Consider the following 27,265-nt stretch of genomic DNA (forward strand, 5'->3'; position numbering starts at 1 on the left):
CGTGCGATAACTGATGGTTTGTCAATACCATTTCCCCAATGAAGTAGCGCCGTACGATTGTTTACAAGTTAACCTGAACCCCTACCACCATACACCCCAACAATCCCTTCCCCCTTAAAGAAAAAAAAGCGCCGTGTGGAAAACGTTTAAATTGTCCTTCCCAGCTTCGTCTCATGTGCGTCACGCACTGCAAGCGTCTTATTAAGAACTGGAAAATAAACTGGTGCCCACGCTTAGAATTCTTTTCTCTTCTTTTCTAGCTATGGACTTGCGGATGTAAAGAACGCTGCTGCTTCACACGATCGTGCTAAGAAGAGACGTACCCTGAAGTTATGTATCAGCGGTGTGAGCACTGCCCCATTTTTACTCCTGCACTGGCAATTTTCCACTCGTTCGATCATTAAAAGCTGTTAGTCTTGCACAGTATGCTGAACGAGGAAGTTTCTTGTTATTCTTTCTGTATTGCTCACAGCGAACACACCTGCCGATAACGCGTAAATAGTGAAACAGAGGTAGCCACCGAGTCTTTTGCTACATAAGCTTTTTTGGATACACTTCTCGACACTTCATTAAAGAGCTCTCTCTCTCTCTGTCTCTCTCTATCTCTCGAAAAACAGTTAGGTAATGTCTTGGGTTCGAATAGCAGCGCAGAAAGCAAGAAATATCAACGCTTAGCAAACTTCAAGTTGACTACCAGTTTTAATTTCGACATTGGTTAAAACATGACGCTTTCACGACATTGCAGTTCAGCGTTTGGTGCGAGAGTATGTACAACAAGGTTCCTTTTCCCTATTTTTATGTTACGCTGCAACTTCTGGGGGGTATCTTTGTCCCGCAACGATAATCGTCATCTACGCTAGCTGCGCGCCTTTCCATTCTATTTTTTACCGCTGCGCACCCGGTACTTTCAGGTAACGAACGGCACACGCGTTATTAGCGTGACATAGCGTTCATGACAGGAAAGTAACAAGCGCAGAGTTTTGAAAACGGAAACTAAAGCAAGACAAATGCCGATTATTGTTGCGGTGACAAAAATATGCCCCAAAGGGTGCACATTTTTTTTCCAGACTATTCTGTGGAGGGAGGGAGGCGATATGCTTTTGTTCGACACACACACCGTGATGCGCGAAAGACCTGCGCGTAGGTTTTCATATGAAGTATTGAACACAATATGGAGAGGACTATGCTTGGAGTGTTTACGAGTATGCGTAGAAAGGTAATTTTTTTTTTATATCTCTTGTTCAATCTATCTCGATCCCCCTTCTTGTTCTACCTTATTGCAAACTTGGTTCAGCCAGCGTAAGCTGAACTGCATTTAAATGTCGAAGCAACGCTGTTATCGATAATGAGTAGTCACTAACCTTGAAACATTTCTTTCATCAAAACATGACAAACCTGACGTGCCAGGTACAAGGTCGGACGCGTGTGTTGGAACCGGACAGCAACGCGTCTCTTTACAGCTCGGCTGCTGCTCTCGTAACTTTAAACGTGGCATCAGGACGGGCGCCCCATCGATCACCACTTGGCTCGGGGTCACGAACACCAAGAAGGTCGGCTTCACAAAGTTCTTTCCTGATCGAAAGGCTCACAGTGCCCGAAATGTACATAAAACAAAACGAAAAAAAAAACAAGAACGCTAATGGCGGTGATCAAGCGGTTCACCATGCCCGCCGAACGAGTGGTGGTTTTAAAAGCTTGGGAAGGCTGGCTGATCGTGGCTATAGCACGTGGTGGCGAAGTTAGGGGCAGACTGACGGGTCAGCTGCAAACTTTTTTTGTTTTATTTTGAGGACGAGCGGAACGAGCCGGAAACAAAACGCGGTGTCTCACGCGGAAGGGCAGTAATGGAGACGCAAGACTTGATTTGCGGCCACCTCTCAAGATTGACCTTAAGATGTGCGCTCTAACTGCCGGCCTTGTTACCAACATACGGACGAAGAACGGGGAATGGCATGGTGCGCAGGAGTCTGTGTGGTTGGACCAACTAAGCAGGCGACCATTTGACTGCAAGGCAAAGCACCACGTCGCGTTTGAATCGCCGCCTCATATCGCTTTGTTGCGTGCTGCATGCTGCAGAGAGGTATTTTTTCTTAATACAAAGCCGTATGGCTCTTGCTGGCATCTTGAGAATTTTCGCAGATGATATTTCCAGTAGATCTTCGAGCAACATGGTGCTTACCTCGGAAATGTTTCTGAAGATAAAACGCTCAACATGCTGTAACAGGTGCTGTAGCAGCACGCGTGAGCACACATTCTCCGTATAAAATGGCATACCTTAGTTATGACCTTCAAACCTCCCAACTATATATTTGCTGCTCGTAGCGCGGATAATGTGTCGCAGCTCCAGTCGTCATGGTCAACGGAGCAGTGCATCAAATTTTCGACCGCGCGTACAAAAAGAACGCCATGGGTTAAAGAGGCACAATTTGTCAGTGCTAATTCACCATACAGTGTCCCATAATTTGTCGCTGGTGCCGCGAAAACTGCTTAGCGATGCTTTAGAACTCCTATGGTGTCATGAACTTAGTGGTACTGAACACCTTCATGCATGCGTGCACGGGAGCACGTTGTGTGTCAGAAAGGCGCATGCCACTCATATGTAACACGTACGCAACACCGCGTGTTACGACGCCGAGTTTAGATTGTAGTCGCAGTAGATGCTCCACTAACGTTGATCGCAATGAACGCATTGCGCGAAGTTGTCGAAAGAGTTGCTGATCCGGGAGTTTGTTTCGATTCGCCCTCACACATTGAAATATAGCATGTTATAAAGGAAACTTGCAATAGCGTTGTGAACACAGCGTAACAAAGTGCGTTCAAATGTGGTCGCGCCATTATGGGCACTTGCAATTTTTTAGCACTGCCCCAATGTCCGATGTCGTGAGCAGTACCGTATGATGCGTAGTCCTTGTAGTCTATAGCAATAACATCGCTGCTACTTACGATTCCGCAGTGGCTGCTGCAGTTTCTATAGAACGGGCACCATGCTTTATGTAGACGTAACTGATATGCATTCTTTCGTAGACCTTTTCCTTGGAGATTGCTTACAATTAAGCTCGTGCATTGGATATAGAAATAAAGATTAAGATCATAGAGGTCGCTTTGAGGCATATTCATTTGACAGCTACTCTAGCAACGCCGGAGAAATGGCAAGAATAAATGAAACTTCTTCATTGAAAGCATCCTAACGGCAAATTCGACCCATCATGTCAGAACGCTCCGGTTTGCAGTGCTACAAGAATCGTTAAAGCTTTAAAGATGTAATAATAAAATGGCTTACTTTAATATAAATTAATCTATCTTAGTTATCGCCAGTAGAGCCTGCTTATACTTCCACTAAAGCTTATTTACTTTTCAGACGATGTCTGTAACGCGACCAAAGCGTTTTAAATGTCCATGCGAATGTGCCAGAAGTAAAAATAGGCGACTCTTTTACTAATAACAAATTGGAAAAAGTTTTGCACGCACTGAGCGATATAACATGCGGAATGTTGAATAATATGTTGGTGGAGAAATAAGGAGCACGGCTAACGCGGATGCATCTTATGTTTCTTTAATGTATACTGTAAAACGGTATAGGGCAGAACCTTCTAAAAACGACGAAAACACGTCAGCTAAATAACCTTCAACAAGTGTTCGATCTAGTAAGAAAGCTCGGTCAGCTGTTAAGTCACGTGGCTTCCTTGAGAAGGGGCTCCCGATCTTGGGAACGCTGGCGATGGACCGCAATGTAGATGCACAGAGCAATTATCTGCAACATGGAATATGTAGAAAAAAAATTTGGCATGAATATATGCAGCTAGTTGCAACCCGTTTGACTAACGTTTCTAGCGGGCACTACAACATCCGATATTTAACAATGTGTCAACGGTCATTGAGATTCTGAGGCGCAGTTTAATTACTGCTGCATGCCCGGATGATTCTGGAAGGCCTGTTTAGCTTTAGCTACGAAGTGTTCCCACGAGTGCCGTTGATCCAATTGTCTGACAGACAACCGCCCCCGCCGCACCACAAAAAGGTCACGTCGGTATTTTCTTGTTTGTGGTGATAAGGTTACAAAGTTTAATTATGGAATTTCGACTGAAGTGAACATCCGCATTGAACTGCCATAGTGAAACGACACAAATTCTCATGTAACAGCAAACAAGCAAATGGCAAGCGATGTGCCCGTACAGCGCGCTCGTATTGTCGCTGGCACCGTGTGCATACGAAAGTAATATTGTGTATTGCACACACACATGACATGAACCTGCGTAGTTTCATATTGCCTCAAGTTTAAAGTTTCTCTGCTACTGCAGATGAAACCAAGGTGTGCACCACACCAGCCACAACAAACATGACATTTTAGACTTTTCATTTCTTGCTTTCAGCGAAGGTGCCGGACGTCGATATCTTAGAAAATAGGCTGACAAGCCTCAGGGCGCGCTGAGTAATTTAATATGAAAGCTGTCCTACGACCCAGTTTCCGTTCGTTTACCGGAGAGCGTATACGTGTCACGACGCCGTGACAGGAGGTGGTCACGTCGGAGCAGTACATCACAACTATATATATGCATACGGTGATCGCGACGTTTTGGTACTAGCTCCCGCTCGCTCGGTCGTCTGCTATGCTGCCGCTCGGGGCGCGACCCGATGCAGCAGCATAGCAAACCACAGAAAAACCAGTCGGAGCGACTGCCAAACGACGCGCTCTCCTGTTCCCACGTGACCATTTTCTGTTTCATGACGTCACGACACACACACTTTCTGAGGAACAAAGTCTAGGGCCTCCGCTAAAGAAAGAAAGTAAGTCGAAAATTCTATATCAATTTTCCTTCAAGATGCCATTATAACGCAACTCGAAGCTAATCGAAAGCGGAAGCTAGCAGCTATCACAGGCCTTCTCATACGCACATCGAGCTTTCGTGAATGCTTACAAGTAACAGTTCGTTTCCCAGAAGGACCATGGTGCCCATCCGATATCCCACGGAGTCCAGGAGGTATCCTCCCAGCGTGGGTCCAACGAATGCTCTGCGTGATACAAGTTGAGCGAAGATACCGTTTGCATTCGGCCCGCTAAGTCTATACACTCAGCATTGTGTTCGCTTATGTTGACTAACAGCCAAGGTTCACGAAACGACAAATACAGTGAGCAAAAAGCAAATGCAAACTACCATTGTGTATAGTGGGCATACGAAGTGTTTCCGCTGGGCTTGTCTTTTATCGAAACATAGCAAGTTAAGGGTAACAAACTTTCCTCGTAGATAAGACTCTCACTGATTGTGTTCTTGCATTGTATATTACGCATTATGTTGTATTTTAGTAGCGAAGCGTGAACTGACTGGAGCACACACAATTATTTTTTATCCTCTCTCTCTCTCTCTCTCTGCGCGTGCCTACGCTCGTGCGTGTGCATAAATATGCAAGAAAGGACCGGTTAACGGCCCATGTGTCATCAGTGCCTATGGATCCCCAGAGCTTCATGACACAGAGGAAATTTGAAAGCAGACTGGTTAATTTCTAAAAAAAAAAAAGCCCAGATTATTTAATCTATTCGATGTGAATAACGACAAAACGAGGGATCAATCTGTGGGAAAGCATCCATCATCGGCCAGCTACATAACTGAACGTTTTACTAATTGAAATCGCGGCGAATGACGAAGTTCTCGCACGTACCCCATTGAATGAGACACAGTGAATACAGAAGACACCAGGCCATACGTTGACAGGTCATCCGGAAATCCTCTTTTTCTAGAGCCAGTGAAAAGAAAGAAAGCCGAATAATAAAACGTGTATTTTTCCACAGAACCATAAACAATACACGTCGTTGCGAAAGTCTTTCCCTGATACCTCACACTTAACTATTAACTTCACTTGACTAATATATTAATTCGGCGTTCTTTGAAGGTGGAAAACTGGGGATTTTGGCAAACAAAGGCAAACGTCGCTCTGAAGCCTTGCTAAACTTCACAGGAAGATTGGTTAAAGAATTCAAAATAAGCCAATATTTTCCCAGCACTGTAAACCAAACACCGATTGCTGCGTAACATACTCACAAAGTGTCCCGGAATGATCCGACAAAAGAGGCAACAATGGTGCCACCAGAGCCAAGACCGAACAACCCGAGGGCCAGCATCACGGTCCAGATAGCTCTGAAACATGACCGAGTGGTGCGACACACGAATGATTGTAACGCGTCTCGACCTAACCACGGTCGTACGTATGTGCTACTGACACACACACGCACGCACACAAGCAGGGTGTTTCAGAAATTGCTGCTTAAAGTATCCCCAAACCTTAACCACAGCCTCCTTCATTCGGGAAAGCATGCTAAGAACAAAACCTGTAATATATATTTTCTTCTCTGCTGTAATTGCGCATGTCATATGCGACTTTAAGCTTTATCACCAATACAGCAATTTTCAACTCATGAGAAGAAACACGTGTGAAAAACAATGAGTTCTCACCTTGCTGCTTCGTCAGCCTTTATAAGTATTTTTTTTATTGTTTTTGTCGACTGAAACTTCGACAGTACCCACTGATTAGCACATGATTCAACCGCGTTCTTATCTTCCAAGTGGGGTCGAAATAACGGAAGCTGTATGGCACCGTACTATAGACAGGAAGTGCTTCTGTCGGGAAGTGCAAAATAAAACTTATTAAGGCATCTAACAATACGCAGGCGAGAGTGCACAACCGAATTCGGCACCCTCCCATGTGCTACTGTGATTTTAAGTGAGTACTAGAAACGTGCTGGCAGAATTCATCAGTTATCGCCATTAACAATTCATTTTTGTGGATGGCCATAGTGCAGTAGGAAACAAGTTTGCAAACCCAGTGGAAGGTCTAGTCTTTGCAAGGTGTGTTCGGCACCGCTTCCGCGTCCGTGGTTGACAATAGCATTTCCAATAGATTTGTACGAAGTTTATTTTGGATGTAATGCAACTGTACATTGGACCACTATATATGCATATATATTTGTTTAACTGTCTCTCTCGTTCTCTATCTATGGGGAAAAAAAAGGCATGGCCACTGCATATCTTCAGTTGTATTACAACAGCACCGTATAATACGACTGACATCCTTAAGGTAATACGCACGTTGGGAACGGAAGGAAAGGGGCAGGTCCGATCAGTACCAAGCTCGTGCACAATAGGATACAGGCCAAAACGCAGAGCTCTTTGGTGCGGACCTGCAAATTGGAAGCGCACGAGTTAGCAGACCAGTGTGCGCGGAGAAATTACTTTCGTTGGTTGCCAAGTCTAAAACACATTGTTGACCATTCTATAACGCCTTCTACTAATACAAGGGCACGGAAAATACTCGGAAAGTGCGGCACATCATTTTATTCTTCCGCTCTCCTTGCGGACACTTCGTGTAGTGACCCTGCCTTTGTTTAAAAACATGCAGCTTCTGTATACAGTTGGCTGTACGCATTATTTAAATACACCGTTTTTTTTTACAAAAGTTAGAACTATGGCCCAAGTAGGATGGACGATATAACACACTTTATGCACTCTCATTAAAAGACGATTCATTATGAATATGTTCAGTATTTGAATTCGTAGGCGTTGATGTGAACTTGCAGCATTTTTAACGTGCTTTACTCTTCGCTGGCATTTCGTTCTTTCATGCCAGGACTGTACGGATGGAAATTGTTTTGGTAACGTGAGCTGAGACTGGACATTCGCGTGTCGCTGATACAGCGCGTTCTGGTTATGCATATTGTATAGCAGGCTACGCCTGAGTTAAATGATGTTCGATTCCGCAGCTATTCTTTTTTTCGGCTTTTTCCCTTTTTTGTTTCCCTCTTTCCCTACATTCCTTAGTCATTAGAGTTTATTTTCGACGATTGGGATAGCCCTCCCTTCATTTACTTATTTTACCATGGTCTCATTGTTCTATAAGCAACAACGTAACAGGATCAAGTTCACATAATGTCTCAAAACAGGACACAGATATATTCAAGGGGCATCTAAATCTCAGCAAGTCAAACTTATTAGGCCTGGAGCGAACCAAGCCTTCCTCTATAGCACTTGGGGGGTCTCAAGCACGGATCACACCTCGTTCACCCTTTTTCTCCTCGCTTCACTCTTGCACTAAGCAGTCTGCACAAACTACTAAAACTACTACTCTAATTTACTTTCTTGAAACGTATGACTCGAGCAGGTCACAAGACGCAGAAGCGCCGCTCAGACACCGTGAATGAAAGGACCAAGGATACGCGCGGTTCTCTGTCAACCGGGCTTATAACCGCTCGTTTAGCTGTGGATCGTAACTGCCTGTTTTAAAGCATTGATTTGGAAATGTAACCATTCTCTCGCCATTGTCTGCGGTAGTACTACCCTACGGCGCTCAGGTGTAAAGTTTCGTTATTGCTTATTAAGTGTGGCAAAATCAAAATTTTGACCTCTACAAAGTCTGTTGTCCCAGACTAGTACTTCAAAGGGAATACTTCGCCAAGCAAAAAAATATAGACAAAAATAACTATTTCGCTGCTCGTCAACAGACCGCAACGACATGACGCGTTGTCTTATATACGCCGATCGGTAGGGTACTTACAAAATGAGCGTTTCTAGCGATAATAATTGCTAAATTTAAGGATCTTAAAACACCTAACGTTTTCAACCGGTTCCTTCAGTTGTGGCGAGTACAGTCAGATAATAGAGAGAAAAAAAAAAGCTCACCGTTTTGTCGGCCACCTTTCCCCAAATCCAGGCAGTGCAGGCGTAAACAGTGCCATTGAGCACGAATACCATGCCAACCATGTACGGTTCCAAATTGAACTGCAATGATCACATAGCACAAGATTTCACCCGTATTCATCGCAGGCGCGAAAGGGCAGATAGTGGCATTATTTTACTTGATAACAAGTTTTCTTGCCAATGTGTGGCATAGTCAAAGGCATGCATACGCGCTTGCGGCGAACAGCACGGTCCAATCGTTCTGCAGTGTCAACCAGTCTCTAGTGCCACCGCGCTCACAATTGTCTCGAACCAACCCTGGGGTACCAACACATACTTCGTGGTTTGCGACATAGGAGAGGTGCCTGTGGAAACACACCGGAGGAATACTTAACCCACTGAAGTACTCTCGCTTATCCTGCGTTGCACCAGTCGGCGTTCTATGGTGATGCGACAATTCATCTCAACGCACCCGTGAATCTACTAAGCATTTTAAATTTTCACTGGAAGGCCGCTTCAGATTTTATAGTTAGCCGAGAAAGCACAAGATCGGGCCGGTGAGAGCACACGCTCCTTCAAAAATTATGCATGCCACGCGTCCACAAAAGTTGTCATTGCTGAAAATTCTGTTCTTTGTTCGTCCTCGCGCTATCTATAAGGAAGGTCGCGGATTATGAATTTCAGAGCCTAGCACTTTTAATGTGTTAGCAGTAGGAGTGTCAAAATGAGAAAAAGTATATGCGGGAAGTATGGCAAGCCATTCACGTGGTAGAGGTAAGAAGGGATGGGAGAGCTTAGAAGAGTCTCTCTCTCTCTCTAATCTATATATATATATATATATATATATATATATATATATATATATATATATATATATATATGGCTCCGCACTATACCGTCATTAACGTGTCGTTCCTCGAAGAAGCCGGATGTGTGCCGAATGAGCTGAAAAACATTTCGCATTGGGGGGAGCACTGTTTAAATGTTGGATTCGAGAGCTCAAAGAGGTGCAACGTATTGCTAACCTATTTCTCTCACATTTACCGCTAAATCGAAACAAACTATTTTTAAGCGTCCTCTTTAAAAGCACACAGTTTCTAGTTAACTGTGCAAATCACGGTTAAGCATCTTTAACCGTGATTTGCACGGGTAACTCTTGTGAAACTGTGTGCAACGGTAACATCTCGACTTGCATGCTTAAGGTTTCGTTGTCTATGGTTGCGCAAAACGTAAGACAAGCTGTGTCGCTTTTTAGGTACCAATATACCGCCGTGGTTGCTTAGTGGCTATGGTGTTGGGCTGCTGAGAACGAGGTCGCGGGATCGTATCCCGGTCACGGCGGCCGCATTTAGATGGGGCGAAATGCGAAAACAACCGCGTACTTAGATTGAGGTGCACGTAAAAGAGGCCCAGGTGGTCCAAATTATTCCGGAGTCCTCCCACTACAGATGCCTAATAATCAGATAGTGGTTTTGGCACGTAAAACGCCGTAATTTTAGGCACCAATGTCTTCCTTCCACCACTGCAGTACTTCAGCCACAAAAGGCAACGCGATAAGTTATAAAAGATGAAGTTGACATTATTCGAGAATCAAGACTACAAGCGATAACAGAAGCCCCCTTATGTTGATAATTTTAAGTACGCAACAACTCGGCTCTCAGATGGTTCTAGAAATCTTGGATCATCGAAAGCAGATTCTGTGGCATGGTCCGTGCTGCCCCTTAATTCTCCGATGCTCTTAACATTGCGGCAAACATTTCAGTGCTTCGCCGTGCATCAGGAGACTCAGGAGACCAAATATCCGGAAGGAGACCAAATATCAGGAGACCAAATATCCGGAAGTAGCTCAGGTCGTGCGTGTATTGGCCTGTTCACTTTAGTGAAACATGCAGTCGAGAAAAATATGTATTAGGTATAATTTCAGTGCGCCTCTTGCTGTATCTGCTAATTTCTTGTTTCGTAGTTCACGAATAGTTGAGGTACAGGAGGTATACAATTACGCACTAGGTGGGAAATTTAAGTTCGAATTACGAAGGAACATAACCATTTTGCCCATGGTATCAAGTTTATGGATTAGACGGGTACGCTATCCTACGCGCCACGGAGAAAATTGGGAAATTGACGCATCACGTCTAAACTCTGGAAAAGACGTCTATCTTACAGACTACCCTCGCTTCTAAAGTGCTACGTCCTTAACAATTTTCACTTCTTTAATCGTTCATATGAGGATATCCGCAGTGACGTATACGTTGGAGGCCTCGAATACCTAGTAGCATATCTTTATTATTATTCTATTCTTGAGTGTGGTTCATAGACAAGTCGGTAGTCTTATATCTATTTGTTTGAATAGTTGTATTTAGATATCCCGTATCTAGTTGTTCTGTAATCGGGTTTTTCTTTCTACTATATGCAGTGCTGTGATTCGGAGATTTTGTGTTCAATTGTATTTATCTAATATTTAGGTTTCAATCTCCGAAAAAAAGTTTTTCTTCATTATTAATACACAGATTGTAATGTATTGATTTAAATATTTTTTAAGAACCTTGTATCACTTGTATGTTTCTTACGTTCCAGTGTGTAATAACCTTATTGTAATACGCTATCTGTGAACGTGCTGCTTTTTTTTTTTTTTTTTGATTAAGAGCTGTCACCGCTTCGACATCTCTACGGGGCTGTGAACCAATCTAGCTGTTCTAAAACAGTATTTTTTTCTCAGTCCTTCTTTCTGTATCTTACCAGAATGAAAAACTTATTTGATTATGAAGGTTACCCCGAAAAATACTTTGAAGAGGAAACGTACCGGTCTGAGATGAGGCTCAAGGGCGGCCGCGTTGTAACCGATGATCACGAACGTGCAGAATACGCAGTACGCGTCTAGGAGAACGCTGGCGTTGCACCAGAACTTGAGCATGTCTCCCGTCTTCTGGCCCATCTCGTTGGGCCCCTCTGTATTGCATAGGATATATGGCAGATGAGTTGATGAACAACTATGCACATTAAAGGCACTGGCCACTTGTAATCTACTCTTAGCCTGCGTGCTGGCGACTTGTGTGAAGCACGAAATCGCATATGTACAGCCGGCCAAATCCTCAGCTAGCTCACGTGAGCGCCGCATTTTCTGCTTTCCAGAGCGTTACAATGGAGCGAGCTTGAGGAAGGGTCAAGGTTGAGCTCACGCTCACAACGCTTGTGCAGATTGGAGAGCCACATTATACTAGGCTGTTCCAATCCTATAAGGCGCTGGCATATATACAGAAAGTCGGTGATCGTTCGAGCCGGCTGAATATTTGGTCGGCAGTACATCGATACTGACATAGTGCTGTTCCTAGACACGAAGACTTCCGAGTTGTAGGGACCCACAATTTGTAAGCAGCAGAAGTACATTACGCGTTTTTCTTTTCACGACTAAGAGTATTCATAGTATAATGTAAATTTGGGCAAATCGCTCGTGCTTTTAATCCTGTCGGGTGAAATTAATAAAAACTAACCACAGTGAAGGATGTGAAAGATAACAGTACCAAAATAACATGATTCTCCTACTCCACCGGGTGAGAAAAATTTGTATAATGAGGGCAAGCAATCGCCTAGCGTCCGCTCCTGCACTATGAATGAAGGCCATAGACGCTGCTCAGTTCCCCATTGTATTGACAACGTTGGTCGAAGGTCGTGACATTCAAGTTTTATAGCTCATACGAATTCACAGCTATACATTGGAAAGCTGTCGTAATGTTTTACCACGCGCGAAATATTTTGCAAGTATCTAAAAAAATAGAAAGCAACAAACAGGTTTGACGAACGATATATGAAAACAAAGATGCATGGACATTGCTAGCGAATGCTTCATCGCGATCTTACCACTCTGCTTGAAAAGAATCTGATCCCGAAGTGTATTGTAGTAGTACACACATAGCGTACGAATAAAGTCTGCTGTTTGTTTCTTTTTGTTCTCGGTAAATATGAAATGCAAATATGGCATTTTTAACGTCTTGTAGCCGATTGTTTTTTCCAGAAGGTTAACTCCCTGGGGTCAGCTTGTCTGCGCATGCACAATGAAGATACACCCGTGGCGCGTGCTTCACAGGGACTTCTAACCTTCGCAAAGCCGCATGTGCGCACGGAGTGGGCAGGTGCGTGTGTATACGCACGCGTGCTTTAGTTATTCGAACTTTATTCGGCACGTACAGTTTACCTCTGCTGAGTGCTTAGCAATGAATATTGAAAAGGTGATCATTGATCACGTTTCGATTGAGCGCCGCGTATGTAAAAAAGAGATAATTGCGTCCATCGAAGATCGCCATTTATCGCTTTGTTGTACCCATGTGTGTGGGTGCGTTTCCACGCTTATAAGTTGCCGAGACGGACAAACGCTCACCAGTGGCGGGCAGGAGGAAGTAGACAAGCGCGCAGCAGATGAGCATAAGAACGCCTATGCTCACGAACGGAACCATGAAGCCTCCAATCTGGGGGAGCAGGAAGAGGACCGCATCAACATTTGTTTATTTCTCGCCTGAGACTGTGACAGTCAAATAAATAAATAAATACTAACCTGATAGAGGCAACCACCGACCATGGGACCAACAACAAGACCGACGCCAAATACTGTTTGCTGGATTGACTGTCGCAACAAATACACAAATAGCACAGTGAGTAACGTTCTCTCTCTCTTTTTTTTCATCAGTGTGCAAAAAATGAAAAGATAGCAGTACAACAACATTGTGAACGCTGAACTTGGTGAGCTGAATTTGTACGGGTCATAAACCAGCACTATGAAGGAGAGCACAGTGTTACTTTCGAAATGTGGTAATTATCGTGCGAACTCCATTGCGATTAGGCAATCGAATACCAGCAGCCCACGGATTGCGCTTTTTTGTTATTGTTGTGTTGTTACTGTTACGACGTGTCCACATTGTAAAAACAGTAGACGACACCATTTGCGGGCGTCAGCCTTATATCTGTATACAATAGGCCGACGAACGCTGATGATGTGGGGTCAGAAAGAGCAAAGGAAGATAAACCCGAAAACTAGAGCGTGTACGAGAAGCAACACGCATAGCAGTGTATTTCAGGACACACGTGCGAAAGAGTCACGTGTGCAGCTGCGAAAACGACAATGCACGTAGTCATGTAGCAGGCACCCACACATTGCGCTCTTGTCAGGTGACAATGCGCACCTCAAGAATTTCGATGTTTTCCCGGTGTCTGAATGGACAGAAGAAAGAAAAAGAAAGGACACCCGGGAAAAATCCTGTCAACTACGCTTTCTTGCCATCGACAGTCAACGACTTACTGTTTAGGAAAGCGCCACCGGGAAACGGATGGTATAAAGCTGAGAGACGCTGCAAGCCGAATAAAGGTTGCAGTTTCTGGAGACGCACGTTTCTGTATCCCCTTGAACACAACAAGCGACTCGCTGGAAAGCAAAGAATATGCAAAGAACGCACAATGACAAACAAGCAGAGACGTGGGATAACAGAATGCGGAGGAGGCGGAGCGACGGAGAGAAAGGGCGGTGGAGGTGCTACCTTTTGTCATGCCCGCGCTTGTCGAGCCGAATAACGCCGGTGAAGAGAAAGGATACATCGTGCGTGAAGAGCGACGTGCAGATAAATCTCTTCGGGCCGAAGAGAAGGCGGGAGCTTTTCTTTTTTTTTTTTTCATTCACGACGCTGACCCGGTTGCGCCCTGGCTGCGAGACGATGGGAAAATTGAATATTCAAGCTGTCAGCGAGTCGCCGCCGGCAGCGGAGTCCCAGATTTCGGGCTATTCTTCCAGCAGCAGCGGCGGCGGCCGCCGCTGCGGGTGCGACTGCGCGCCTTTGCCGCCGCTGTACGCCTTGGAATGGGCGCACAATGGCCTCCGGCGACTCGAGAGTTGCCCGAATTTACGCGACGCCTTTGAAACTGATTGTTGGAACGGAGCAGGCTGGACTTCAGAAATGAGCGAAGAACAGGCCCTGAAAACAACGGTGTCGTAAAAGCAAAAAAAGCCTATCTCAACGAGGGCGATAAGTCCCACTGCAGCCGCCGGGCGTTTCCGAAAGCAAAGAGCTTGTAAAGACATGAACTAAAAACATGTAACCATATAGTGAAGTGAATCTGGAGAAAGACGTGATTTACTTTTTCCGCACCTCGGCAAAGTTGTGAGGGGAGCTTATCGAACATTTCCTCTGCGCCATTTCCCCGCTGTATGAGGACCAGCGCCTTCTGCTCCGCACCAAGCTAGAACACCCGTATTCAGGACCAGTAGCGGTGAGAAAAGTGCATACTTTGACCATCGTCACATGCCTCATAAGTCTAGAAAACGATACGTGAATTATTACGCAGTTCATAAAGTCGACAGACCTCTGTGAGCAGCTATTGCATCGATGCGCACCTCCGAACAATGCGACAACATCAATGCTTTATCTCCTCTCCACCTTTTAACCCTCGTTCCCTGGCGTAGGGTAACGAATCGGACGTGCGTCTGGTCAACCTCCCTGCCTTTCCTCCACTTTTCTCTCTCTCGCTCTCTTCACTCGACATGGCACGATGGCTTTGGTATGGTGTCAGGGTTTGCGCTGGTAGGGCACCGCTAGTGTAGCTTTGGGCTGCTTTGGCACGTTGTCGTTACATGGTGCCATAATTTGCATCGCACAACTGTCAGCTTGGCTTTTGAATATACAAGCTGAGAGGCCGACGGCTCACTTCGGAGTTGCTGCGTTCGCTGTTCGAGGAGCTTGGTATTGCGATATCTATTCAAAGCGAAGTTAAGCGAAGAAAGTGACGCCTAGCTTGATTAAAACATATACGTAGTAAATGTTCCATCGACTTTGACTGCACGTTAAACACATGACCCACCTTCTCATTAAAGCTATAGTTGCGCATAATGCGCTTCTTGCACTGCTAGGTGAACAGATAGAGGACTTTATAAACATGTCGTCACGAGTTTCCGAATGATAAATTATTGGACGAACGAAAGGATGAGGTCATGTGAAATTGTCTCAGCATTATGAGTATCCTTACAGCAGTGAAACAGTTCGTGACACCACATATGTACCGTCAAAGTTCTCACTGCGTGCTGCACTGCTGCGCAGAGATGTTACCAGATATCACTAATGGGACCAGGATTACTTGTGGAGATGTCTATACAGATGTATATAGCCTCGAACTAGTAACTTGTGCACTTGTATGGACAACTTGCTAAGCCGCTTTCTACAGCTTGTGTACCAATACAGCCCTTCAAATAGCTTTATTTTATCTTTTCGCTTTTAATCATAATTTAATCCTAACTCCTAACATCTTTTGTAAATAGCGTGTAGTTTGCGCGTTTGCTTTCACCTACAAGTAAAGCTGTTGACGGGGGCAGGTTACTTCTCGCCTATCTCCAAGTGAACTGCCATCAACCCTACCCCAAGAATAGACTCATTGCTCGGAAAAACTTTAGACAGTGCCGAAGGGTCTGGTTTCGTTCGCATGTAAGCCTTATTTTCACCTATAAGTACGCTGGATAGTTCGTCGCTTTGACAAACATCACCTCCATCGTAGGTCAAAATGCCGATTCTTTTGCTTTAAAACACAATGATCCCTTTGTAATTCCCACCTGCTATGTTCTCCACTGAGAGTGGCAGTATCAAAAATAATTTAAAAGTTTGGCCACGTTATTGATAAAGTCTTGCTGTTACTCGTTCCAGGTTCGCTTACGTATAGCCAAAGTCTCGCGTAAGGTAATCTGGGCAGCCAGCTGCAATCATTGAAAGAGCCAAGATTAATGTTGAACGCAGAATGCAAAATTAATCTGCCAGCGCAGAAGAAGCCCGCTTTCTCGCTGCGTCGTGCACTGCGTTCGAGTTAACGTTGCTGGCGTATTCTGACTCTCCGCACAATCAGTTCCAGGTCTCTCGTCTCCGGGAACGTACGCCTGCGGCTTATTTTTCTCTGTGCCGATACACAAGCTCCCCGGCCGTATGCGTCTAATCCACGTAAAGCCTACCCCAGGGACTTCTGCCGTGGCCGAAGGACGCGCTCAGAGATCGACGAGCGCATTTCGGAATCTGAGGCCACAACTTCTTAAGGCGCTCGAGAGTGGTGCACCAGCTCGGTCGCACAGCGAGCTGCCCGGCGTTTTAAAAATATACGCTGCAAACTGCAGTTGCGCGGCAGCGAGAGTGTCGAATTTTATGTTCAGACCCAGGCGTCCTGCGCGGACCTGTGACCTAACCAGAACTTTGTTTCAATACTTCGTAATTGCGCCTCCTGGTGTAAAAGGCAAACTGGTATAAAAGATTCCCCTGGTATTGGTTAGTACGACTTTTCCTCTTTTGCGAGACAGAAAGTAAGCACGTGAAAGCGGAGAGGGAGGGAGGCAGAAGAAATGAAAAAATGCAGGAAAGCAGCCGGCACATAACGTTTGATTTGCTACCCCAAAGTTGGGGACTGAGGTAGTAAACGTAGAAATATGACAGAAGAAAGGCACGACGACACAGGGGGATACGCGCAAACGTCCTCACCCAAATTGGTTAACCCAATTTTAAACGCGTCCGTACGGTCACACGGGAAGTTCCCATACCTCCGGCGGGTGGAAGGGTCAGCAAAAATAAACGGCAAGACGCACGCACACGCGGATTGATTGCGTAATGAGAATGTTGCATAGGTGCGTAGGTGCATGTACGAACCAATGAAAAGCGCGATACAAGAAAGCTGCTTTCACCCGTTATATCTCGCCATGCGTCAGACAGCTGGCGATAGCGCGGAAATTTGCGTCTTAGTGTGCTTCACTCAGCGCTTACGTAAGACGTCGCCAGCGAATTGGGGAACTCGGCGGCAACTATAGAGAACACGGCCGTCTGGAATCCGGCGGTGCCGACGCCCTCGGCGACTCTGGTGGCGATGGCCAGACTGAGAAACGTGGCGCCCGGGGGAGACTTGTTCAGGAACCTTGCGGTAGAAATTGAAATGGGGAAAACAAAAACAAAAGAATTATGCAGATCCAACGCACATGGTGGAGTCCATGTGAAGTGAAGCTTATGTGAAGCGAAGCGGCTAAATAAACGCTATACGTTTAATGGCGACCCGCAGAACTGTTTACTTTGATCATATGCAACGTGTGATCGCATGTCTTTCTTTTCATTCATATACCCCCTTCCACCATAGCAGGGTAGTAAACCGGACATGCGTCTGGTTAATCTCCCTGCCTTTCCTCTCTTCAATTTCTCTCTCCGCCTCGCTCTCATGCTACATGTTTATGCACCACAGATGTCGCAACTTCTGTATTTATTGTGTCATGTCTGCACAAACACGTAATGCAATGAAGGCTTATATGCCCCTTTCGTCAAAGTGACGTATACCCATTCTGAAAGACTAGCCCAGAATGTACACAAACCCAGTGGCACATACAGAATGGCTAAATTAAGGAAAAGGTCAAGTAAATCAAAGAAGCCGCTGAATATAACGGGCTCTTTCACTAAGAGGTCGATGTGCTTTAGAGGTGCTTATGAGCTGATCTGTGCGTTTAATTTTTTTTTATTGAAATGACTATTACGAGAGGTTGGCGCCTTTATGGTGGCACCGGCTACTCCTTGTCCCTTGGCGAAGGAAGCAATTTTGCGTGAAAAGGGAGAATAGTGAAACAAAATATGACCCTCAGTAGAACAGCGGATGAATAAAAAATATGCAGTCCAACAGTACATGAATCGCAAAGTTTTGTGCATGAGTTCAGCACACGTACTCATTATTCACGTTCAAATATTATGTAGCATTTGTTTTTTCAGCAGTACAGAGAAGCACCTACTCGTACTACTTTGTCGATGAGCACACAATACAACACAACGTGTTTATTTAACATCATTCGCATTTTGGGTGCGCCGGCAAAAAGCCAATGAGAAGGCTTGACGAGGCCGGCGCACCCTACAGAGGCTTGGCAGTGGTACACAAGAACATACAACGAAACAGCGTGAAAACAGTTTCAGATAACCAACACAAAATAACAAAGTTGGCATTGTTTAGCTATAGGTGTATCGATTGAGATTCTCCGTTTAATAAATGCGGGAGAGTGTAGCACAGCATGTGACAACCATAATTAGTACTGGTCTTAGGTACAAACCATTCCAAACGAGTTTATGTTGAGTGCGTAGGCTCTGCGTTTTAATGCAGACAGCTGCAACATAATAGTTATTTTTCATAACACTCGCTTTATACTATCGGAGGAGTAAAGTTTCGTACAATTGGGGAAGGGGGGTTATACCAAGTGCCTTAAAGATCGGCTCAGTCTGTTCTAGTCGTGACAAATTCACAATATTTCGAATGGATTTCTTTTGAAGGAGATGCAAGCGGTTGGTATTGGTAAAAGATGTGGTACCCCAAACCAGAAAGCAATAATTACCAACAGAAGAGAACAATGCATTATACAAGGTTTGCTTTATACGCTTCGGCATGAAGTATTTCAGTCGACACAATATACCAACAGCCTTTGAAAGTTTCTTCACCACCCCATTTCGACGTGATCATTGCAAAATAAATTTTCATTGAAGATGACACCTATACATTTGACTGCTGGAACTGTTTGTATGAGTGACGAACCCATCCATAAAGAAAGTGGTAGCACGTGAGGCAGCTTAGTGCGAGGCCTGAAAAGCACTGCTTTCGTTTTTTCTATGTTTATTTTTTAGAAATTCTATCTATAGCGTTCTAGAGGAGAGTGTAAACAATGTGAGGCTTGTTGCTCAAGATCTAACAAATGTGCGGCTCTGAAGAATAAAGACACGTGTCAACTGCGCAAATGACAAATGTTGGGAGCTTGCCTATAAAGACGACTTCATTAACATACAGGAGGAATAGTAGTGGTCCCAAAATGCTACCTTGCGGAACAGCGCCTGAAGAGATGTGCCTGAAATCTGAGAAATCATTGTTTATTTTTACCTGCTGCAATCTAGAACTTAAGACTGAATTATTTGGAGGAACTTCTCGCGAAAATCGTAGTGCTCGAGCTTAGCTGACATTATTTTGTGATTGATGCGGTCGAACGCTTTTGAAAAATCAATGAATTGCCAAGAGTGAGAAATTTCTGTTCAAAGGACTCTACGATAAGCTTTTTTTGGTCAGATGTGTGGTTTCCGTCGAAAGATGTTGCCGAAAACCATGTTGGCTGGGAGCTAGTATGTTATATTTTTCAGAAAAACCAGGCATTCCTCCAAATAGTATCTTTTCGAAACACTTGGAGAAAACAGGTAGAATGGAGATAGGGCGAGAACTTGAGAGATTATTTTTGTCTCCTTTATGAACAACCGTGAATTTAGCAATCTGCATTCTTTTGGGGAATACTGCATGTTCGTTGCAACAATTAAAGATACGCTCTAGCACTGGACTAATTACATCAGCTACATGTTTAATTGGTAAAATTTTAAGGTCATCAATGTCAAGGGACTTACTGTTGCGTAAAGCCAAGAGGCAATTTTTGTTTCATTCGCATCGATTGGTGACGCGAATGCACTGGAAAGAACCCGTAAGTCAAGACATTTCACATTGATAGGATCGTAATTTTCATCAACCAGAGATGCAAAGTAATTATTGAAAATGTCTGCCGGCCTTTTCCCATTCCCAGGGTCATTGTACACTAAAAATTCAAGCATACCATTAGTATTTGTACCTCGATTTAAAATTCGGTTGATTTTCTGCCACACAAGATCTCCTTTTTAATAAGTCTTGACTGAACAGTTTTTCTATATATTCTTGTTTCGCGTGACGAAGAAACGACGTAATTTGGTTCCGACATGTTTTAAATTGTTCAAGATCATCCGGTGCCCTGGTTTGGATAAAGCGTTATAACCGCTTTCTGTTTTATCATTTTAAGGCATTATGCGGTTATCCATGGTTTATAATGATGATTACATATGGCTACAATGATTATATAATCCCGTTTACTGGTACTTGCACTCCGAGCACATTTATAAGCCTCGTATGTTATATCCACAAATATATCCGGAGAGGAAACGACGAAAGCCAAACCACGGAGAAAAGGCAAAGAAAGCTTCGCTATAGAAAAATATGTTTGCATTACCAACCAGAAATATAATGAAGTAGTGCAAGCAGTTGCATATTATGTGCATTTTACCAAATCGAAACAAATAATAAAGGAGCAGCGGAGTTGGTTGAAGGGCGAAGGCGGCTGTCACTGTACTTGATTGTTTTTTACGCCGTAAACCACATTCAAGGTAAAATTGTCTGTTTAGCTAACGACTTCAGGTCGTTGTCTAAGGAACCACAGTGCAAGAATATTTCGACAAGCTTGAACTGTAGCCAGACTACAGCAGCTTCAAACCATCGGGACGTGACAGAGAGAGAGAGAGAGAGAGAGAGAGAGAGAGAGAGAGAGAGAGAGAGAGAGAGAGAGAGAGAGAGAAACGTTAATATACGAAGCCATGTCCCGAGCGAGGACCGGTATCACCCTAAGGTGGGAAGGCTACTTAGTCCAGGAACCCTCTGGCTTCGACTGCCCTCTTGGCCCTAGCGACGAGTTGTCGTTGGTCTTCCAGGTCCCCGAGGGTTAGCTTGGCCTCCCACGTTTCGAATAGGTCGTTTGCTTTTATTGCTCGTTTTGCGTGCGTCTCTACAGAAGAGTAGATTAAAGTTGGCCCCACGAGCCTTCTGCATTGCGGACTCATCAGAATGTGGCCGTCACAACGGGAATCGAGCCTCAGACACAGTGGTCAGGAGCAGAAGGCCATAGCGACAGAGACGCTAGCTGTGTCCGGTTAAAAGGAAACTGTAAAAAAATAACTTACCCAAAAAGCACGGACGCTACGCCCACGTAGAATAGACCGGCGATTAACATAAATCTCGGCTTCACGATGGGTACCTGCGAAAAAAACGTGAATGTTAGCGTTGAATAGCGTTACATTTATTTTCCCCATTCGTCTGCAGATATATAAGCAGACGAAACAAGAGTGATAACTTCTATACGTGACGTTTAAGTGACACCGTTTCCCTAAAACTTTGGTGTCGCCTCTCCGTGGCCATGCAAGAAACGGAGCAGTGGCTTGCCTAGATTTCAAGGCGAAGTCCTGGTGTAGTAACCCCTATTTCACTTCTACCTCGATGACCAGAGCTTTTCTCCTTATCACACATTCCGCTGAAAATACTGCGTTCTCCGAGTTAGTTATCGTAGTAACAATTCCTTAAGCACGTGTACCGCTGGATGGACTAAGCAACAGGACTTGCAAATTTACATATAGTCATTACGCACCTCGTCTCCACTAAGTGTCCTGTTCCGATTCATGCGTCATCTAGAGTTCCTTCCTTGCGTCCATTAGCGGTGCGTCTACGGAATGGAGTACCATTGCAGACTTTTGCATAACGGTTCTAGAGGTTTCTCATTTATCACATTGTTACGCGTATACTACACTGACGATTTTTTGCCGTTGCCGGAGGCCTGCAATGCTTCAGGCAAGACGCACACTCGTGAAATCTAGGGGAACGTATTCGCAATGTGCAACATACAGAGATACTTTCACTTTTGCGTGACAACGTCTAGCGTGACGCCTAACTGTTGCGACCGGAATCCTATCAGTGCAGCCGACAAGCACGTGACGTAAAAACAACGCTGATGTATAGTGTGCGAACCATTTCTTCACATTCACGCAAGCTGGCTCTGCTATTCCATTAATGCGCATTAAAAGTGGCGTTCTCAAAAATGACCGGTCGAGAATAGAACCCGTGGTTGGCTCTGGGAGGGTTCGTTCCTGTAGGCATTTCGGTAGACGTCACGCCAACAAGCACATCAGCCAGAATACGCTCTCGCGTTTCCATAGTAACAGTGGCCGCATGTAAATAGCGCCATTTTAATAGATGGCCTCGCTTGTCGATCATGGACAGCCACCGGCTTGTTGCTTGTTTCACAGTAACGCCCCATGCAAATACAGTTCGCTTCTCTCAAACTTTCTATAAACACAATAAAAATAGAAGTTGGCGCGCGAGTGTGCGACACCGGCTATAGTCGCACATTGTTTCACGAAAACAAAGTGTTGCACACTTATACTCCCATACATTTGTGCACGTCGTATCTAGATTGCCTATACCAGCACGCACATGTACCGACGTGCGGCAATACTTACAATTTTAGCGAAGATAGGGCCCACGAAAAATATGGTGAGCTCGAACACGCTGAACACGAACCCGTATTCGGTGGAGCTCGATCCTTTCCTCTCCGCCTGCAAGTAAAGCGAGATGAGGAGAATGGCTGCATGCAAGTAACAAACGCTTCGGATATTACGCGATATGCAGCACTCTATTACTGCAGAACTGCTCCGGGTTGGTCCAGTAGGTATACCTTACTCAAAACGCGGAAGAATAATAATATTTGGGGTTTTACGTGCCAAAACCACTTTCTGATTATGAGGCATGCCGTAGTGGAGGACTCCGGATATTTTGACCACCTGAAGTTCTTTAACGTGCGCCTAAATCTAAGCACACGGGTGTTTTCGCATTTCGCCCCCATCGAAATGCGTCAAAACGCGGAAGAACAACGCAAGCATTGGGAGGACGTCCGGGGCGCTGTATAAGCGGTCATATTCATTAGATCACTCGTCTTGCTGTGCTTCTTTCCTATTCTGGTCATTTTTATTCTGCTTACCACCTCGTTCCCTCGTATAGCTTCGCCGCACTGTTCATTTCACCCGGTTCTCATGCACATCGAAAACCTCCGCATTCTGTATATTTGTTGCGCAGCACCGTGAACCGCCGCAATATCGTAGGCTCGCGTCCTGGCTCAGTGTGTCTGGAAAGCGATAAGGACTCGCCAACTGCACGACGCTGACCTTTCCGTGATGTCTTCATTGATCCGCCGCAGTGCACGAGATAATAAGCAGCACGGATCTAAGCAACCATGAGTATACGCCAAGCACGCTATTACGCTATTGCTTGCATTACGAATTGTGTTAATCGTGGAATTTTCCGTTGATAGTTGCACACGACATAAGCATTGCGACTGTATCAGGGACATAAACTTCGCCTAAATGTGACATGTAACACCGATGGCCTTACCTGCGACATCTCACACCCATGGACTTAGCGCTGTTCTAAAGTGCTCGTTCTCCGCCCAAGTATATGTGCGAATGGGCCGAGATTAGCGCTTTGAGATGTAAATGTCGTGTGCCGAGCTTGACAGCCTGAACAGCCACAAACTGTCTGGCAAAAAGATACCAAGACCGTGGTCACAGAGGCGTCCGCGCGAAATGCTGCTAGCGCGCTTTCTATTCCTGCAGTGGACCACGGCCCTACAAGGTGCGCTGCAACATTGATTCCAACTATAGCTCAACTTTGCTTTCGTGCGCTTCATTAATACAGGTATGATACACGAATACACGAATGATGATGGATCATCGATAGCTGTGCCAAAATTATATAACTTGAAAATGAGGGTCTGCTGACACGACTGAAAGAAAGTGAATGTGGTAAGATGGAGCTTAGTGCATTTTCTAGTGAGTCTTCATAATTGAGATTTGTCATCTTGCTCTTTGTTTCCTCTTTCCTCCCCTTCTTATTTTCCATTTCTATGTTTCTGCATCTTCCTTTCTGAAGAGTAAGCAGGCGTTATGACCCTTCCGGCGGCAGTTGCCAGTCTGCTCCTCGCTTTCCCTTTCATGTCAAGTGCATATATGTTTTCAAAACAAATAAGAATTGCAGAGTAATGATGGTGATGATATATGGGGTTTTCTGGCGCAAGGGCCAATGATGGCCAAAGAGCGCCATGGCAAAGAAAGCAAAATTGCAGAGTAACTAAAGATAGGCGTATTGCGTAGTCGGACACGTTGCGTTATTTCATGAAAATAATTCAACGAAAAGTTTAGAGCGCATGCACGAGTTAAATATTGGCGGCAGGCATTGCGAGGACCGAAGACCGGTTCTCTCGTCATTACTAACGAAACGCAGCACGCAGAACCATGCCATATGAAGTGGTAGTGCAATCAGGAAAGTGGTAGTGCGTAGCAATACACTGGACACTGCACTGGACCTGAGGCTGTGTATCGCAGCGCGAAGCGGGGCAACGGACACAGAAAAACGAAAACAAGCGCTTACTGCCAATTGAAATTTCAATGTCTTATACAAGGTTTTACATAGAAAAAAAACGGCAAAGAATAAACGACATAAAATAAAAAAGCCGTCCCCGCTCAATGTTCGCGCTGGTGTTGTCTAAGAATGTCAACTCCCTTCGTTATAAGGCCAGGGTGGCTTACTTATGCATGGGCTTCTTTCACGTGCCATGCTAGCTCATTCAACAATGATGCGCGTTCGATCGTCCATGTGTGTAAAGATTACTTTGTTTTCTCGAAAAACTGGGCAAATCCACATGCGATACAATGAGGGGTTAAAAAAAAAAAAAACTTCCATGCTTAACATTGCTCGCATGTTCCCGCAGACGAGCGTTCAAATACCTGCCTGTCTGGTCCTGCATTGCAGCGCATGCGGATGTACCCCATTGTTCGAGAAGACTTAAGTAATCTTCACACACACTCATGGACGATCGCACGGGCATCATTCTTGAATCAGATATAGCATGGCGCGTGAAGTATGCCCATACATAGGTAAGCCATCCCTGGCTTTGTCACGAAGGGAGTTGGCATTCTTAGACAACATCAGCCCGAAAAGCGAGCGGTGAAGGCATCTTTGTTTTAGAGCGCCGCTCTTATAGGCGCCCGTTCCTAATTGGTTAGCAAATAAAGTTTTTCCTGCTCAACCAAGGAGGAGGAGGAAAAACTTTATTTGCTAACCAATTAGAGCAAATAAAGTTTTTCCTCCTCCTCCTTGGTTGAGCGTCGGCTTAACCATGCCAGCGCGCTCGTGGCACTGCTCGCGCGTTCGTCGTCGTGGTCTTCTACCACAGCTGGCTCCCATGCCGCTCATCATGCTAGCCTTCCTATACTTCCCCTCCCTCTGCGAAGGCGCTGACGGCACTGATCCACTGCTAGTCGGTGCGGTGATTGCAGTATGAAATTCCTTGCCTCAGTATATGGCGAAACGAAGAAAACATATAAAGCTGCGCTCAAATTTCGCATTAGGGACTATCGCAATCGTCGGACAATTTTTTTCTTTGTCGTCATTTTTTTTCTTCTGTTTTTTTTTTTAATATATAGAATATTGCATCAGAGAATAAAATTTCGGTTGGCTGTAAGCGCTTGTCCCTTGTCCCGATTAGCGTTACACCACACAGCTTGTTATGCCTAGCATTCTTCGTTCCATCGCTCCTTGCGCAGTCCTTAACTTGTTCTCAAGCTTCCTTGTCGGTCCCCGAGTCTCTGCCCCATATGTTAGCACCAGTAAAATGCACCGATTGTACACATTTTCTTTCAATGGTAGGCTTACTGCCAGGAGCTGACAATGTCTGCCATATGCGCTCTAACCCTTTTTATTCTGTGAATTTCCTTCACGTGATCAGGGTCCCCTGTGAGTAATTGTCATCCGCAAATCTAAGGTTGCTGAGATATTCGCAGTTTATCCTTACTACTCAGCCTTCCCAGTTTAATAACTTGAATACTTCTTCCAAGCTTGCGGGGAATACCATTGGAGAGATTGTGTCTCCTTGTCTGACCCCTTTCGTTATAGTTATCTTACTACTTTTCTTGTGTAGAATTAAGGTAGCTGTGGAATCTGTGTAGATATTACCCAAGATATCTACGTAAGCGGCCTGCACTGGTTACGTAATGCATCTATGACTGTTGGTATCTACTGAATCAAATGCATTTTCGTTATCTATGAAAGCCATATGGAGAGGCTGATTGTGCGCTGCGGATTTCTCGATTACCTGATTAATGACATGGATGGGATCCATTGTAGATTATCCTTTCCTGAAGCCAGCCCGTTCCCTTGGTTGACTAAAGTCCAGTGTTGCCCTTATACTATTGGATATTATTTTGGTAAATGTTTTATACAATACTGGGAGTAAGCTAACGGGCCTATAATATTTCAATTCTTTAACATCTCCCTTTTTGTGATTAGTATAGCATTTGTATTATTCCAGTTTTCTGGAATCCTTGAAGTCGATAGACACTTCGTATAGAGAGCCACCAGTTTTTCAAACATTATGTCTCCTCCATCTTTGCTTAAATTGACTGTTATTCCATCTTCTCCTGCCACTTTTCCCCGTTTCATGTCTTGCAAAGCCCTTCTGACCTCATCGCTATTATAGGAGGAGTTTCTGTATCCTGTTAATTACTGTTTCCAAATTAGGTATCGTGACTCCCCTGGGTACTGTACAGGTAACTATACCATTCTTCCGCTGCTTTTACTATATCTTCGAGATTGCCGATATTACCCTGCTTATCTTTCAGTGCATACATCTTGGTTTGTCCTATGCAAAGTTTATTTCTCACCGATTTCAGTCTGCGTCCATTTTTGCGGATTCTTCAGTCTTTCTCACGTTATAATTTCGAATATCCCTTATTTTTGCATTATTGATCAGGTTTGACAGTCCAGCGAATTCTATCTTATCTCTTTAGATGAAAACTTTCATTCTTTGTCGTTTCTTTACTAGTTCCTGTGTTACTTGGGAGAACTTGTCTGCTGGTTGCCTTGGTGCCTTACCTCCCATTTCAATTGCTGCCTCTGACGCCAGCCTAGTTACGGTTTCATTCATT

The 27,265-nt window shown here is 44.7% G+C and overlaps 1 protein-coding gene across 1 annotated transcript in view; it reads right to left on the reverse strand.

The window, feature by feature from the left end:
• Positions 1 to 3,537: 3,537 nt before the first annotated feature.
• Positions 3,538 to 27,265, reverse strand: part of LOC142577818 (MFS-type transporter SLC18B1-like) — a 29,678-nt gene continuing 5,950 nt past the window's right edge. Inside the window, exons 3-14 of the mRNA XM_075687262.1 lie at positions 22,748 to 22,843; positions 21,419 to 21,492; positions 17,429 to 17,576; positions 13,210 to 13,278; positions 13,036 to 13,123; positions 11,464 to 11,609; positions 8,667 to 8,765; positions 7,080 to 7,171; positions 6,036 to 6,131; positions 5,656 to 5,730; positions 4,917 to 5,010; positions 3,538 to 3,751 (exon numbers count right to left, since the gene is read on the reverse strand). Of these exons, the coding sequence (XP_075543377.1) occupies positions 3,671 to 3,751; positions 4,917 to 5,010; positions 5,656 to 5,730; positions 6,036 to 6,131; positions 7,080 to 7,171; positions 8,667 to 8,765; positions 11,464 to 11,609; positions 13,036 to 13,123; positions 13,210 to 13,278; positions 17,429 to 17,576; positions 21,419 to 21,492; positions 22,748 to 22,843 (1,158 nt within the window). The 3' untranslated portion in view covers positions 3,538 to 3,670. The remainder of the gene's footprint in view (positions 3,752 to 4,916; positions 5,011 to 5,655; positions 5,731 to 6,035; positions 6,132 to 7,079; positions 7,172 to 8,666; positions 8,766 to 11,463; positions 11,610 to 13,035; positions 13,124 to 13,209; positions 13,279 to 17,428; positions 17,577 to 21,418; positions 21,493 to 22,747; positions 22,844 to 27,265) is intronic.

Source organism: Dermacentor variabilis, chromosome 4, assembly GCF_050947875.1.
Source record: "Dermacentor variabilis isolate Ectoservices chromosome 4, ASM5094787v1, whole genome shotgun sequence".
Taxonomy (NCBI): Eukaryota; Metazoa; Arthropoda; class Arachnida; order Ixodida; family Ixodidae; genus Dermacentor; species Dermacentor variabilis.